Consider the following 18,394-nt stretch of genomic DNA (forward strand, 5'->3'; position numbering starts at 1 on the left):
AACAACTCAAACAAACAAACAAACAGACATGGCTGATAACGATCTTCTGCTGTCAAATGAAGGGCACAGGGAGAAAATAATCAAATTTCACTTTTTCACAATTTGAAGTTTGAAAATGCTACAAAATAAATCAGAAAAGCATTTTTTCAATGCTGATTTATAGCTGATTTTTGCTGGACTATGAGTGTTTTTCCTAAAATGAGGCATGTGGGATGTGCACCACTCATAAAATTGTCCCAAGTCAGAATTTGAATTCAGTTGTGCTGCCTTATGTGACAACCTTGGGAAGTATGGTGTACATGTGTTGCATTTAGGGTTTGTCATTGGACTTCACTGTTTGGTATTTTGAAAGAAAATATCTCATGTCATGATATCTTAACATAATTATTATCACTATTTTCTACCATTTGCATCCTCTTGCAGGATTGTTGTTTAGGTCAGACCATTTGTTTATATCTTTGAGCAATTCCGGAGGTAAAAGACACTTTAGAAACAGTTTTATAAATATTTTATTTCTTTGTACGAGGGTGATTCAAATGCAAACAACAAAAGTGCAATAAAATTCCAAAAATTTGTACGATTGATTTGTAAGTTTGCAGGAGTTATCCTTGTAGTTGAAAAAATGAACAACAGGTGGCTACATGATGCTGCAACACTGAAGAAGGAAACAGCGTCAGTGCAAAGATGGCCGCCCCATTGTCGACATGCACCATGTTAGAGCAGTGATCTGTGATGCGTTTTTTGAGTAGTGGAGGTGTTAAACCACTTGAAATTCATCGCAGGATGAAAGTGCAGTACAGTGATTCATGTGTGTCCCTGCAGAAAGTGTACGAGTGGTGTAGAAAGTTTAAAAGCAATGTAACTTCTGTGGAGGATGCCCCGTGACCAGGGCAGGCACACTGCAAGTCATCCTCACTCTCTTCTGGGAAGCAAATGGGGTAATTTTTGAACATTACATGGAAAAGTGAGTAACAGTGACCAGTACTTCTTACGCAGATCTGCTCCAAAATCACCTTTGCCCTGCAATCAGGAGTAAATGACAAGGACTTCTGATTCAGATGTATTGTTACTGCATGACAATGCCTGACCACATACGGCCCGTTTAAAGCTTGGGACAATCCAGGATATGAAATTTGAATGTCTCACAGTGACTTTCATGTTTTCGGATGGCTGAAAGAGGCAATGGGAGGCAAGCATTTCCGAAGCGATGAAGAGGTGAAATCTGCGGTGCACGAGTACCTACAGTCACAACCAAAGGAATTATTCTCACGAGGTATCCATGCACTTCCGAAACACTGGAATACGTGCATTTGAATCACCCTTGTATATGATTCATGTATCATAGAATGAACAAGTAGTAGTTTTTCATCTTACATAGCAAAATTTTTTCAAATGTATTTTGCCAGCACTGTATAAAAATAAATTAGAAGTTAACAGACTGACACAATTGGCAACCTATGAATCTGGATGTTCTGAATCAAAGTTAGTGGAATAATACTTGATGAATACAAACAAATTGTATAGTTTAGAAACACATGTATTGTATATTTGCAATCTAGAGATGTTCTCCTTTTTAGCAAATGCACAGCACATTGCTCTCATTTTGACCATCAAGGTTGATATCTTCCATTTATCTCTTATTTAATTTTTCCTGCTGATTTCTTCTTATTTTCACTCTTCTCATAATTTGTTTTTTTCACCTTGACTGCTGCCTTCTGTATGTCTTAATCTTCACACACGCCTTCTATCTGTGGGGCTTTATGTTAGTCCGTATACAACCTCTTATCAGACTTCTCAAAGGACATCAAATGGTTTGTAGGACCAAGCCCTTGCATGGTCTGTAGTGTAGGATTTGTTTCTTTTTACCTAAAATGATTTGGAATAAAGGATTATTATTATCTTATTTAGAGCTTTATTCAAGCTTCCAACAATATATGCGTACATAAACGTTTTAATCAGACGATTCACCCGATATGACTTGTAGGCCAAAACCTATTAGTTATACTGCAGTTTAAAAATCTTGTCTTTTGGTGATGCAGGGAAAGAACACCTTTCATAATCTGGGTTAAAAATATCTGCCTTGGTGTACACCAAAACTGCCCAGAAGAGCACGGCAAGATATTTCGCCAGGCATCCTCTGAATCACTAGGGTTTCAACAACCAGGAGATTGTCCCCTGAGTTTTCAGAGCTTTCCCCTTTTATACAGAAAATTTGTTTACATTTTTCCAAGACGACACTATAGTTGTTTATACATTCTGATAGTTACAGAACTTTTACATTGATTTACAATTTTCTTGTATTTTAGGAAAATACAAAAATCTTTTACATTATTTTTAAGTAAGAAATCTGTTGGAAAAACCTTTTCCATATATGATAATAACAATAAAGTACTTTTTAAACAAATAAACATTTCTTAAAGAAAATGGAGTTGACCACATACCGTGCGTCCATTTCGATCTGCAGCTGAGAGATTGGGAGAAACGTGGCGGCGGCGCTGACGGAGGTGCCGACATTTGCGGCCTGTAATGCCCGCATATTTTTATGGACGTATGCAGACATTTATATAAATATTGCAAAACTAGCACTAACCTGTGTTATAAGAGTTGTTCAAAGTGATGTCCACCTAAATTCACACATTCCTGGCATCGTTTGATGAAATTTTGATTCACACGCAAAAGTTCTTCTTCCGTAATTCTTCCTAGTTCTGCCCTTATATTGTCTTTTAGTTCGTCGATGCTATGAGGGTTATTTCGGTAGACTCTATTTTTCAAGGTTCCCCACAAATAATAGTCACATACGGTAAGATCTGGCGAACGTGAAGGCCATAAACCTCTTGAAATTATTCTGTCATCAAACACCTCCCTTATAGCGTCCAAAGAATCAGCGGTGGTATGGGCTGTGGCCGAATCTTGTTGAAAATACCCATATTGTCTCTCATTATCTGATAACAACTGAAGAAACGGCGCGAGTATTTGTGTGCGGTACCTCTCTGAATTTATTGTGTCTTCAAAACTTATAGGCCCTATTATTCTTTTGGCACTTAACAGTTGGGCTGAAAAGTTCGTAGGCTGACTCATAGATGGCGTTACTAGAATTAAATCCATGTGATTTTTACTTAGTACTAACCTTCAAAAGATACGTGTATAAATTTCACAGCTGCCGGATAATTAGTTCGTGAGATATAGCATTGTGAGTGAAGCAGCTTTTGTTATTGTGAAAAAATGGATAAAAAATAATTTCGTGTGTTAATAAAGCATTGCTTTTTGGCGAAAAAAAATACTGTTGAAGCCAAGGCTTGGCTTGATAAACATTATTCGGACTGTGCACCAGGAAAATCAACCGTTGAGAAGTGGTTTGCTAAATTTAAACGAGGCGAAATGAGCATCGAAGACGATGCACGCAGTGGACGCCCCAAAGAGGCTGTTACCGACGAAAACATCAAAAAAGTCCACAAAATAATTTTAAATGATCGTAAAGTGAAGTTGATCGAGATAGCTGAGATTATTACATAGCGTTGTTGGAGCGTTTAAAGGATGAAATCACGAAAAAACGGCCCCATTTGAAGAAGAAAAAAGTGCTGTTTCATCAAGACAATGCACCGTGTCACAAATCAATGAAAACGATGGCTAAATTATATGAATTAGACTACGAATTGCTTCCCCATCCACCATATTCTCCAGATCTGGCCCCCAGTGACTTTTTCCTGTTTGCAGACCTTAAAAGAATGCTCGCTGGATAGAAATTTAGCACTGATGAAGAGGTAATCGCCGAAACTGAGGCCTATTTTGAGGCTAAAGAGAAATCGTACTATAAAAATGGCATCGAAAAATTGTATGACCGCTATAATCGTTGTATCGCCCTCAAAGGCAACTATATTGAATAATAAAATCGAATTTTGTCAAAAAAATATTTTTTACTATGTTAGCCTACGAACTTTTCAGCCCAACTGTTACAGCACACCACACACCAATTTTTGCATCGTGTAACGGAACTTCGTGTATTATTCGGGGATTTTCAGTGCTCCAGTATCTATTGTTCTGTGAACAAACATGACCACGCAAGTGAAACCATGCCTCATCCAAAAAAATTATTAACTGTGGATCAACAATACCATCTACAATATTCTGCAAAACCCAATTACAGAAATTTACTCTACTTACGTTGTCAGGGGGCCGTAATTCTTGCACTATAGAAACTCTGTACGGTTTTAATTTTAGTAGCTTAGTGGCTGTATGTGCTGATGATTTTGACACGCCCATTTCCTGTGAAACACGGCGTAGAGGTTTGTTTGGAGAACGTTCTAACGCTGCACCAATTTCATCGAGTTTTGTTTCGGTTAGGATCCGTCGTTTTTGCTTAGGTGTTTTTAAATTTAACGATCCAGTTTCTCGTAATTTAAGAACAAGACGTCTAACCGTATCTCTATGTGGAGGTGAAACGCCTGGGAATTTCTGTACAAATTGCCTACACACGTCTCGACACGAGTCTGTTTTCACGTAAGTGTCATACATAAAAATTCTTTGTTCTAACGTGAACCTTGCGGCTGGCATTCCAATCGTCTGACTGACACAACACACATACACACTGCAATAACACAAACAAGTAACAGCAAGTAACCAAGAATAACACTCTTACGCACAGTACGAAATTAACATGCTCTTGGTTTACATCTGCCTGCCACTATATTCACAGCTCTGTAGTCGCGAAGGAACAAAAAACTTGAGCTAGGAGATTTCGGATTGCAAGAAAGTTCACAAACACCATTAGCTTTTAATGGTTCATCTGCAGCGTAATCTTGATACAGTGTTGCACATTCGAAACCTCCAAACGATCCCCATCGACACAAAACTCTTTCAAGGATATAAACTTAAGCAGGACGTTACTGGTCAAAACTATGATTAAAATGTTTTACAGAGTATTATCTGTGGCTCTTAATATAATTTCTAAAGCGTATTTATTTGTGTATATAAGGGTGGAACTTGGAAGAATTACAGAAGAACTTTTGCGTTTTATAACACAGGTTAGTGCTCGTTTTGCAAGATGTCCACAAAAATAAGCGGGCATTACAGGCCTCAAATGTCGGCATCTCCATCAGCGACTCCCGCCACGTTTCTCCCGATCTCTCGGCTGCAGATCGAAATGGACGCACTGTATTATTCTTACACAGATGGAACAGTTAGCGCTTGAAAAATGCAGAGTCAACTAGGACGGCACAATCTTCATATCATATGTATGTTTTTCTTGTCTTTCCTCCATACTTCTCTTCGTATGACTCTACCATCTTATCCTTGTACTCTCTATACCATCTCAGGGTGACTACTCACTGGGAATTCATGGAATTCTGGGAATTATGCATGCATTATTGGCACTGGGAATTATGCCTGAATTCTGCTTCAATTTTTCTCCATAGACATGAAAAATTGCAATTTTTATTACTCCAAACCCCATTGAATTAATACATATTTATTAATGCCCTGAGGCAAATATTTCGCTTTAGCTTTAATTTTTATCGAGGAAGGAAGCTGCGTGAAAAATAAAACCGAATTCTCTCATTCTGTTTGCTTTGTGAGTGTCCTTTGCAGAACAATCTATCTGACATATGAAAAATTATTGTAAGATAGATATTCGTATTGAAGTTGATTAGGTAAATTTGATAGTATTACACAATTAACAATTTCTTGTAGATTACTATATCCTGTAACACTTGTGACTTGTGTTTGTAGATGTATTTCTAGTCTGAGCATGCGAAATGGCAAATGTAAACTCCACACCTTAAATTAAATATATATACCGTTTAATTGAATTGAATTAGAAATTTTGGATACATTGGAATCGCACAGACCTTTTATATTGTTAACATATTTGTGTGTGATGTGTATGTGTGTGAGTGTTAAGAGGTGGTGGTAATATGTAAAGTTGAAGTAGACTGCTTGTATACCCTTGAATTTTCGAAAAGTTCACCTTGAAAACTGGGAATTACACTTGAATTTGTCATGGTTCTAGAATTGCCACCCTGCATCTTTTTTCGGTTTTATAATTTTCCTGATATTGTCAGCAGGTATATTGTCTTTCTTGTTTCTTCTCTGAAACCTGATTGTACATTCTGATCTCTCTTTTTCTCTTCTTGCCCATATTTCTTAAGTATATGTTATAAAAGAAATGGTAAAGCTACCCTGTGTATATTGCAATGTGCTGTGAAGGCCCCAAATATTCACATGGCCATTTGTGGAAGTGATGTGGTCCCACTCCAGCCACCTGATACTGACATAAGATTTCCTGATATTCCATGAATCCGATATAATATTGCATATGTTCCATGAAGATCACGAAAGTTTCATTAACCTCTTTATTTAATTCTTCTTTGTAGCTGATTCATCCATTTTGAGTTTTTTTTTCACTTCTAACCACTATTTTAAATCTTTATGTACCTACGTTTCAGAGACTGATTCTGTCTCCGTCCTCAGGGTAGTATGTTATATCTAATAAATCGTTTGTTTAGTCCCTGGACACGTGGTGTGTTTGGGGACGGTATATATATGATGGAGTATAAAATCTACTGCCTAGGAGGAATATTTCTTGGAGGATTTACTCTTTATTTAATGCTTGTAACCATTTGGCCGCATCCTCCTCCATGGCCGTGCTGTGCTTTGGACTCCGACTGTGGGACGGTATGGGTGCAACCCACCATCGCGAGGAAATTGGGGAGCTATGAGTGAGTAGCGTTATCTGGTCTCGGAAATCTATAATGGCTGTGCGTTCGACGTGCTGACCCCACGTCACCCCATTACTGGTTGAAGGACTCCACACCTCTTGGTAGGATTGTGGGAGGGAAAACTGGCAGTCAGGAGATAGGCCAAGGCCCTTCCAGGGCTGTTGAGCCATGGATTATTATTATTATAAACCAGTTGGCTGCAATAGGTTTTTGTATACATTTACTCTACAAAAATAAATTGGTCAGTAATTTTACTGATGAACTGATACACAGCTATGCATGTTGGACTGATTGTGATAGAATACTGGTTAATCTGCCCCACCCCTAAAATATATGCAGTGGAACCTCGATTTAAGTTTTTCAGGGGACCAAGCTGAAAAAACAGAAAATGCAGAAAAATGCAAAATCGAGGCAAATTTTATAACATTTTACTATGTTGAGACCATCAAGATTGAATGTATAATGCAGGAAAATATAAAATCCGGGAATGTAAAATCTGGGTTCCACTGTATTATTAAGGAAAACATCATTGCAAATAGAAAATTAAAAACTGATGTAATAAAGTTAATTCTATGGGAGAGAATGACTCATAATATGATCAGTTTACTGAATGATAGATTAAATAAGATTGAAGTACATGTTTTCACTTTTCATACATTTGTACAGAAAATGTATTTATTTAGAATGTTTTTTGCTCATCCTTTCAACAGCATCAGTGTAAAAATTCATGAATGCTTGTATCCTTCCTGACAAATAAATTGCATGAATTGAAGATACGTCTCCAAATTATGTTGAACATAATATACTATACATAGAAAATAAGGAAGGAAAGGAAAATATGAAATGAACACCTATGAGGTCTGACAATTAAGTTCGCGATCTTGCCACCATTTAGTGCTGAAGGCAGCACTATAGAAGCAGCTCTGTAAGATTTTGTAATTATGGTATTTCAGTTTCTCACAGCAATGTTTACATTGACGTGTGCTGAGTGGCATGCATTGTTGTTTGTGCTTGTGTGTGTGTGTGTGTGCGCCCTGTCGTGAAAATGGCTGAGCTGGAATTAGAGCAACTAACAAACATCAAATTTCTGGTGAAACTGGACAAGAGTGGGAGTGAAATACGGGAAATGTTAGTGCAGTTGTACGGTGAGAATGCCATGAAAAAAACAGCAGTGTACAAATGGATTAAACTGTTTTCTTAGGGGAGGGAACAAGTGACTGATGAAGAAAGGGTAGGGTAGTCAGTAACGAGCTGAATGGACAAAAACATTGCCAAAATTCGTCAAATTGTGCGATATCCGAGGGATTGTTCACTATGAATTTGTGCCACCAGCACAAACAGTTAAGCAAGTGTACTATTTGGGAGTGCTGCAAAGGTTGCATGAAAAAGTGAGATGCAAGCAACCGGAACTTTTCACCAACAACTCATGGTTCATGCATCACAACAATGCACCTGTGCACACGGCGCTGTCTGTACGGGAGTTTTTGACCAGGAAACAAATAACTTTGGTAGACCCCCCCCCCCAAACTCACCTCACCTTGTCCCCAATGACTTCTTTCTTTACCCGAAGATGAAACAAGTTTTGAAAGGAAGACATTATGATGACATCGAGGACATAAAGGCTAATACGTCGACAGCTCTGAAGGCCATTCTAGAAACAGAGTTCCAAAATTGCTTCGAAGGGTGGAGTAGGTTCTGGCATCGGTATATAGCTTCCCAACGGAAGTACATTGAAAGTGACGACAGTGCTAATCTGTAATAAGGTATGTAGCATATTTTCTAGGATAAGATTGCGAACTTAATTGTCAGACCTCATATATACACAATATTTACACTAATTTATGCACTTGTTGATGTGAATATGTAAAATTCTGCAGTTTTTTTCTGCAGTTCGTTCACTGTGTCCTGCATTCACTGATTCACATTGGCTGATATAGGCCAATATTGGTTAATCATAAAACTACACATAATTTTACTGATCTGGTTTACATATATAATTCATATGGCCTGGTCTTGTGAAGTAAAAGCCTATTTTTTTTCACAGTAAAACCCATTGTAGTTACCTAGTACTTTATATTCTTCAAGGAACATTTACAATTTTGAATCCATTATAAGTATTGGTATATTTTTATTGATGCAAGCAAAAATTTCATATCAACCCATTCCTAACGTTTAGTGATAATGTTCACTGGAATTAAAAATTCTCTCTAACATCGAATATATGAACAATATTTAGACTTCAACCACTTTGTGTGTTCCACAACTAATTTCATTATGTGAAAGTGTTGCTTTTTATTTACTCGCTTTAGGTCCAGCAGGCACAGGGAAAACAGAGACAACCAAAGACTTAGCAAAGGCTATGGGTTTGCTCTGTGTGGTGACAAACTGTGGTGAGCAAATGGATTATAAGGCAATTGGAAAGAATCTAGCTGGTCTTGCCCAGTGTGGAGCCTGGGGCTGTTACGATGAATTTAATCGAATTGATGTGTCTGTGTTATCTGTCATCTCTACTCAACTTCAAACTATTCGCAGTGCTCTAATGCAAAAACTTACAAGATTTACAGTAAGTATTGTGGTATGTTTGGAATGAGGAAGTTTAAGTGTCAGCATGAGCTAGAATGTGGAGTGGTGTGAGTGCAATATGTGGTAAGGGTGTTGACGTAGAGAGGTGGATGATCGTGGTTTTGGTGGAAAAGAAAGAACGAGAGTAGAGGAGTTGGATTAGAATCAGGAACGAAAGGGCATCCAGGAGACGAAAGGTCCTCACACATGCCAGATAAATCCTAATCAACCTAGCACCTAAATGTGAATCTGTCTGTTGTTATACCAGTTATCAGTAATATGGGAAGAATAAATGGGTATTTTGTAATTAAACTACATAAATTCGTAGGCGCATGTTCGTTCCTTTTGCCAAGGATGAACATCCGGATATCATGTCCCCATTGAGTCGACATGAATTACCTCTTGCAGTCCTTCCTTATTTCTAGGGAGGCTACAATATTCCCTATTTTATATACTTACAACATTGCTGTGTATAAGTAAATTATGTGCCACATACATTTCTACGAGGCGCATCCAGAAAGTAAGTTTCCCTATTTTTTCCCGTGAAAGTAAACATAATGAGCCGTGTAAATTGCACATGTGCAGCAGAGCTAAGATGTATCAATCATATGCCAGGCGGACAGATCCCGCCCGGCGCCAGTAGCGAGGCAGCAGTGGTCTGAAGTGGAAGCTCGTATTCCTTCTCCCGCCGCATGCGAGGTTCGGTCGGTGATAAAGTTCCTGAATGCACAAAGCATTGCGCCAATTGACATTCATCGTCAGCTCTGTGAGGTCTATGGGCCGAACATTATGAGTAAGCAGATGGTGCGTCGCTGGTGTCGGCAGTTTTCGGAAGGTCGTCAAAGTGTCCATGATGAAGAGCGCAGTGGGCGTCCGTCCCTCATCACTGATGATCTGGTTGAGCTGGTGCGGCAGCGCATCGTAGAGAACCGTCGCTTCACGATTACGGAGTTGAGTAGCCTTTTTCCGCAGATATCGCGATCCGTGTTGCATGAGATTGTCACGCAGCGCCTGCTTTTCAAAAAATTGTGTGCCAGGTGGGTGCCGAAAAACCTGACACCCGAACACAAAATGAAACGTTCAGGAGCAGCACTGACATTCCTGCAATGGTACCATGATGACGGCGATGATTTCCTCGACAGGATCGTCACGGGCGATGAGACGTGGATTTCGCACTTCACCCCGGAAACCAAGCAGCAGTCAATGCATTGGCGGCATAGTGGATCTCCGGTCAAGAAGAAATTCAAACAGACGCTGTCGGTACAGAAAGTGATGTGCACCGTGTTTTGGGACAGGAAGGGCATTTTGCTCATTGACTTCCTCCCCAGAGGTGAAACGGTGAACGCTGACCATTACTGTGAAAAACTAAGGAAATTGCGATGTGCCATTCAAAACAAGAGGCGTGGCATGCTTACTGCAGGTGTTGTGCTCCTCCATGACAATGCTCGTCCACATACGGCTCGGCGCACAGCAGCTGTTTTGACGGAATTTGGCTGGGAGTTGTTTGATCATCCACCTTACAGTCCTGATCTGGCTCCCAGCGATTTTCACGTTTTCTTGCACCTCAAGAAATTCCTGTCCTCCGGTGAGCGTTTTGGCAACGATGTCTGTCACACGCTGGTTCCATTCACAGGTGGCAGAGTTCTACGACAGTGGGATCCAAAAGTTGATACCACGATACGACAAGTGTCTCAATTCTGGTGGTTGCTATGTTGAAAAATAGCTGAACCTTTGCTGTACCTTTGCCAATAAATGGTTTTGTGAAACTGTGTTGGTTTTTTTTTTAAAAAATAGGGAAACTTACTTTCGGGATGCGCCTCGTAATATACTGTAATTTGCTTTGCATTAATTCTTTCAAGAAGACTAACATTGAGTTCAAATAATTTTCCAATTTCTTTCCAGTTTATTGAATTGAGGGAAGAACAATGAATTTTGCAAGGGCCTGTGCTTTTCTGATACCATTCCTGATGCTAGTAAAATAATTCACATAAATTGTTTCTATTACCTACCTTGTACTGAACTGAACATTACACTCCCACAACACCTACTTCTCTTGCCTATGTTTTGGACTCTTTTTAACCTTGGTAATGATGAAAGGGTGCCAGCAATACATAGTCCAACAAGTAATGAGACAGTCGTTATCAGATGAAAATGAAGCAAAATAATTGAACATTGCCTGTTTATTTCTCAAAATACATCCCTCCTGCATCACGATCGATACAACATCTGCAAGTCTTCATGTGATGTGACTTGAAGATTGCACATCACAACCTGTTGGATGGTCCTGTGTTCATCAAAACAGCGTAATTTCAGCAGCAGCTTCACTTTCGGGAACAGGAAATTATCACAAGGGGATAAGTCTGAGGAGTAGAGACGATGATTCAACATACTGACTTGTTTTTGGACTAGGAATACATAGACAACCACTGCTCTGTGGGACTGTGCATTATCGTGGAGCAGGATACTGAGGTCTGGTGCGTTCAGTTCTCTTCGATAATAATCATTCAGAGCACTACGATAGTAACAACCAATTACACTTTCACCCTCTGCAACAATTACATGATGAATAATGCCTTTGCTGTCCTCAAAAAACACAACATTGTCTTCACCTTTGGCTTTCGGAGCTGCATTTTCGTGCCTCTTGGTAAATTTAGTGACTTCCATTCAGCGATTTGTCGGTTCATACAAGAACCGTAGTGAAAATGCTGTTTTGTCCTCCACAACAATAGAATTCAAGAAATGTTTATTCTCGCAAGCAGTTTTCGGAATGTCTTTAATTAAACTTGATGTTCACAAATTAAACTGTCAAATAGATTTGATGTTTTGCAGGATTTAAATGATGATGAAAATATAAATGAGACAGACGTAAATAAGAATTGGGAGCACATACATAATGCAATAGAATCAGCAGCTAAAGAAAGTATAGGATACCATAAACCAAGAAAAAGTAAGCCATGGTTTGATAATGAATGTCATAATCTTATAGAAATAAGAAATCAGGCTAGACTTCGGTGGTTAAATAATTCGGATGATACAAATCTAAGCAATTATAATAGAATAAAGCGAGAAGCTAACCGCACATTTAGAAGTAAAAAAAGAAATTACTTGAAAAGCAAAATTAACGAAATTGAAACAAACAGCAAAAACAAAAATATCAGAGATTTATATAAAGGTGTAAATGAATTTAGAAAGGAGTGGCAACCTAAAGTAAACTTGATAAAAGATAAAGACGGTGATTTTCTAGCTGACCCAAGTGATATTCTAAATAGATGGAAGAACTACTTTAATGACCTTTTAAATGTCCATGTAGAAGATAAATCAGAAGTAAATGAAGTACACACAGCAGAACCTTTAGTTCCAGAACCGAACTTGACTGAAGTTAAAGATGCTATTACAAGGCTAAAGAATAACAAAACACCTGGCATTGATTTAATAGCAGCTGAGTTAATTAAATATGGTGGAAATTCATTAATATGTCAAATTCATAAATTAATTTGTTTAATATGGAATAAAGAAGAAATCCCTCAACAGTGGAAAGAATCCATAATTGTTCCTGTGTTTAAAAAAGGTGATAAAATGAACTGCAATAATTACCGTGGAATTTCTCTACTCTCAACAACATGCAAAATATTGATTGATTGATTGATTTAGTGTTTTAAGTCCACTTTATGCACAGTAAGGCTAATCGGGACTGGACCTACAGTTTAAAGTGGGATCCGAACCACTTGTGCCTCCACCGGGTATTGAACCCGGGACCCCTTGATTACAAGGCGACGACGCTACCACTGCGCCATCGGGGAGGCCCAAAAATATTATCTAACATTCTTTTAACAAGACTAACCCCATATGCTAATGAAATTATAGGTGATTATCAATGTGGATTTAAACGTAACAGATCAACTACAGATCAAATTTTTCACATCAGACAGACACTTGAAAAAAAGTGGGAATATAATCAAAATGTCCATCAGCTATTCATTGATTTCAAAAAAGCATATAATTCGGTCAAAAGAGATAAATTATATAATATATTAGTAGAGTTTGGAATACCTAAGAAGCTTGTTAGTATGATAAAAATATGCACCAGTGAAACAAAAAGTAAAATTCGTGTGGGTATTATTATTATTATATGTCTGACAAATTTACAATTCATGATGGGTTAAAACAAGGAGATGCATTATCTCCATTGCTCTTTAATTTTGCCTTAGAATAAGTTGCTAGGAAGGTAAAAGAAACTAACGAAGGACTAAAATTAAATGGTATGACTCAGTTGTTAGCATATGCAGATGATGTAGACTTACTGGGGGATGATGTGAATAGAATTAAGAATAATGCTAAAATATTTTTCAAAACTGCTAAAGAGATAGGTTTGGAAGTTAACAAAGAGAAAACTAAATATATGCTTACAGGCTGAAACCAATTGTTAGGTAATAATCAAAATCTAATTATTGATAACTGTCTCGTGGTCTTCTATCTCTTAAAAAAGACTTCCCTTAGTCAACAACATACTTTATTATCGCAAGACCTCTACAAGCAATCTAGCTGCTCTCTGTGCGATCCACACCTTCACCCTCAGCCATCTTCCTCTGGCAGTGCTGCCAGTTCCCCCCCCGACTCAAGGCACTGTGGATTACACATATGTTACATCTTCCCCTTTACAATAATTCCTTATACACAAATTACTAAACATAATCATGAAGTCTGACTGGCTGTTTTACAGTTCGACCAGACCTGGTTACATACATATTTTTACTGCTGTTTGTTTCAGTCTCAGTTCCACTTTTTACAGAGTTTGGAGATTCTACTGACGTTCTGACATTACAAGGTTCATATGTTGGACACACTACAGATGTCTTGACATTACAAGGTTCATCATCTAAGACATTTTTAAAAATTGGAGCATTGTTAGATTTTCTTAAATGTACCTTATTTCTTCTAAGCAATTGATTGTTTTCATCTCTAACCATGTATGACCTTGGAGAATCATGACTTGCAACTACCTGACCTGGTACCCACACCTTATCCCTCTGAATTAAACAGGTTTCACCAGGCTTAAACTTAGGTCTTTCATGAGCTGACTTATTATAGTAACTCCTAGATTTATCCTGTTTTTCCTTTAGTACTTTTTTTACATTCAACTGTACTTCCGGATTTAATAATTCTTTATGAATAGGCAACCTAGTTCTTACTCTTCGACTCATCAACATCTGAGCTGGTGTTATATCTAAACGAGCTACAGGAGAATTCCTGTACTCTAGAAGAGCTAACAACACATCACTGTTTTCTTCATTACATTTTTTTAACAATGACTTAGCAATTCCTACAGCTTTCTCAGCAAGTCCATTTGATTGCGGATACCTGGGACTGCTGGTTATAAAATTAAAATCCCATTGTTTTGCAAATTTTTTACACTCTAATGATCCAAAAGGCATATTATCACCAACTACAACTTGTGGAATCCCATGAGTTACAAAAATAGACTTCAGTTTATCTATTATTTCTGTCGATGTTTTAGACTTTAGTGGCCTAATTTCCAACCACTTAGAGTAATAATCCATAACTAACTCACAAATATCTACCCCTAACCTTTCAAATGGCAATTCTGGAATAGTATGCGAGATTAATGGTTCTTTACAATTTGACCTCTGATGTTTTTCACATACTCTACAATTTTGGACTAAATTTTGAATATCTGTTGCTAGCCCTGGCCAATATACCACTTTTCTTGCTTTCAGTTTAGTTTTAGCAATGCCAAAATGACCTTCATGCAGTAACATTAGAACCTTTTCTCTTAAGTTTAATGGTACAACTACTTTATGTCCCAAAAACACTAATCCACCTTCTACATGAATATCACTACGTAACTTGTAGTACACTTTTACTTCATCTGGCACATATTTCTTTTCCACTGGCCAACCATTTGTATGGTACTCCATTATTTTACAAAGAACTGGATCTTTTTTGGTGTGTTCACAAAATTCTTGTTTTCGTGATTCACTGATTTGCAAATGGTTGGTTACACTATGGACAACTTCTGCTAAGAATGGATCACTCTGTACTTTGTCCTTTATGAACGACCTAGACAACAAGTCTGCAATGTGCATATTTACACCTGGAATATACACCACATTCAGATTATACTTCAACAATCTCACCTTCATCCTTTGTAACCTATTTGACATAACATTTGCTACATATTTCTGCATTATAGAGACTAATGGCTTATGATCTGTATGAATTTCAGTTTGCCTACCATAAATGTAATAATGAAACTTTTCTACTGCAAACACAATTGCTAACATTTCTTTTTCTATTTGAGCATATGACTTTTCAGTCTCTGTTAGACTACGAGAAGCATACGCTACTGGTCTACCTTCTTGCAATAAGCAACACCCTAGCCCTTCACTAGAGGCATCGCACTGAATGACAACTTTCCTTTTGTCATTAAACACGGCTAGCACTGGAGTTGTAGACACCTTGTCTTTTAACTTCCGTAAAGCTTGACTATGATGAGGTAACCATTGCCAATGAACTTTATCTTTAAGAAGTTCTCGTAGTGGAGCTGTTACAGTAGACATACCTGATATAAACTTACTTAAGTAATTCACCATACCTAGAATTCTTTGTAATTCTTTCCTACCTCGGGGTTCCTCAATGCTGATAATGGCTTTGACTTGTTCTTGATCTGCCTTTACACCTTCTTTGCAAAACACATGACCCACATACTTCACTTCACTGACCTTGTACTGTACTTTTGCTGGATTGAATTTTATATTCAACTTTCTAGCTCTTTCTAACATTTGTTGCAATATTATATCATGCTCAGTCTCACTTTTTGCAGCGATTAACAAATCATCAAAGTATATACTTACACCTGAAATATCACCAAAATTCTTTTCATTGATTTTCTGAAAAACCTCCGGTGCTATTGACAAACCAAATGCCAATCTAGTAAACCTGTAGCACCCAAAAGGAGTATTGAAGGTACATAATTTACTTGAATCTTCATCTAACTCTACATGGTAAAATCCATCTTTCAAGTCAAGTACTGAATAAAGTGACTTGTTACTTAGCCTTGCACTTAACTCTTCCACTGTTGGTATTAACACAAAGTTTCTTTTAATGGCCTTATTCAAATCCTGAGGATCTAAACACAACCTTAGTGAGCCATTTGGTTTTTCAATAATTACTAAATTACTGACCCATGCTTGAGGATTCTCCTCTTTAACTATTATACCTTGTTTTTCCAACACTTCTAAGCTTTGTTTTAATTTAGGCCTCAATGAATGAGGCACTCTTCGTGGAGGCTTAGCAACTGGTTTTACATTTTCATCTATTTCTATTCTTAATTTACCTGAGCATTTACCTACTCCTTCAAAAACATCTTTATTACTTTCAATGAACTCAATTTTGTCACTTGCGGATACTGGATTAACCTGCACCCTTTTCACTAGATTTAGGCTGACACATGCATTTACACCTAATATTGGCTTACATTGCCTGAACTCATCTTTAATTATTACAAACTCTAACTCCATTTCAGACAATTGTGACGCACAGCTTAACTTTGCCACACCTAATGGACGAATTTTTGCACCTCCAAAGCTTTCTATGACCACCCATGTTGGCCTTAGCTTGTCCTTACTTTTAATTTCACTCAATACCCTTAGTGGCATCACATTAACTTCAGCACCAGTATCTAGTTTGAACTGAATCTCCTCATTCTCTACCATTATTTTTTCTAACCACTCCTTCCGACCATCTTCTTTATTGTGGGTACTTGCACTTCCACTTGCTGCAAATACAGCAGTAACACTTAACACCTCACCACCACTGTCTGACGTGTCATCTTGCAATTCCACATTTTTTACTTGTTTCACTTTACACCCAACTGCAAAATGATTATACCCATTACACTTTTTACAACGCTTACCAAATGCTGGGCATGCTGCTTTTTTATGCTTATAACCACACCTCTTGCACTGATATACTTCCTCTTCATTTTTCTTATTCCTGTTCGTCTTATTCTGGTACGACTTATGAGGATTTACCATACCTCCTACTGGACGAGTTTCTTCTTCCTTATGGGCTTTCACGACCATCACAGCATTCATACCTGGATTCCTATTCTGAATCGTGGTTGCTTGTTGCTTGCTTCTTTCTGCTGAACGTCCCATTTCCACAGCTTTTTCGAGTGACAAGTCTCCCTCTCGTAACATTCTTTCTTGTAGGCTTCTGTCATGAACACCCAAAACTATACGATCTCGGACCACGCTATCTGCTTGGTCACCAAAATTACACGACTTTACCAGTTTTTTGAGATCAGTTACAAAATTATCGAAGAACTCTCCTTCACTTTGTACACGAGAGTTGAAAACATACCTCTCCACCACAGTATTTTTTCTAGGATTTGCGTAATTTTCATATGCTAGCAAAACGTGTTCATAATTACTCTTGGACTCTTCCGACAAACTAAAAGTACTCAACAAGTCAACAGCCTCCTCACCTATTACATTAAGTAATATGGCAACTTTTACGTCACTAGACTTCGTGTTATGCCCTGCTGCTTTCATATATATTTCGAAGTTCTGTCGAAAGCGACGCCAGTTTTCACTTAGATTACCCGAAAGCTGCAATTCCTTGGGAATCTTGGCCGATTCCATGACGGCGAACAAAATTCACACGTAGGCACTCAACTCACCCGTTCTTCCGCCTGTCTGAAGCCCGAGTTTTATTTTCGGTTCGCAACATTTCCACACGACTGCGCCATGTCTCGTGGTCTTCTATCTCTTAAAAAAGACTTCCCTTAGTCAACAACATACTTTATTATCGCAAGACCTCTACAAGCAATCTAGCTGCTCTCTGTGCGATCCACACCTTCACCCTCAGCCATCTTCCTCTGGCAGTGCTGCCAGTTCCCCCCCGACTCAAGGCACTGTAGATTACACATATGTTACAATAACAACTCGTTTGAACCAGTTTCCAAATTCAAATACTTAGGAGTAATATTAACAAATGAAAATGATATTAAAGAGGAAATAAAAAGTAGGCTTAATTCAGGAAATGCATGTTACTTCTCTCTTCATAAACTTCTGTCTTCTTGTTCAATATCTAAGAAA

At 38.0% G+C, this 18,394-nt stretch overlaps 1 protein-coding gene across 2 annotated transcripts in view; it reads left to right on the top strand.

The window, feature by feature from the left end:
• The window catches only part of Dhc98D (Dynein heavy chain at 89D), a 519,777-nt gene that overhangs the window by 209,153 nt on the left and 292,230 nt on the right, over positions 1-18,394 (top strand). For both annotated transcript variants that reach the window (XM_083131330.1, XM_083131320.1), the window contains one exon: positions 9,023-9,276. In XM_083131330.1, the coding sequence (XP_082987456.1) occupies positions 9,023-9,276 (254 nt within the window). The remainder of the gene's footprint in view (positions 1-9,022; positions 9,277-18,394) is intronic.

This window comes from Lepisma saccharinum, chromosome 1 (genome assembly GCF_977018435.1).
Source record: "Lepisma saccharinum chromosome 1, izLepSacc3.1, whole genome shotgun sequence".
Classification (NCBI taxonomy): Eukaryota; Metazoa; Arthropoda; class Insecta; order Zygentoma; family Lepismatidae; genus Lepisma; species Lepisma saccharinum.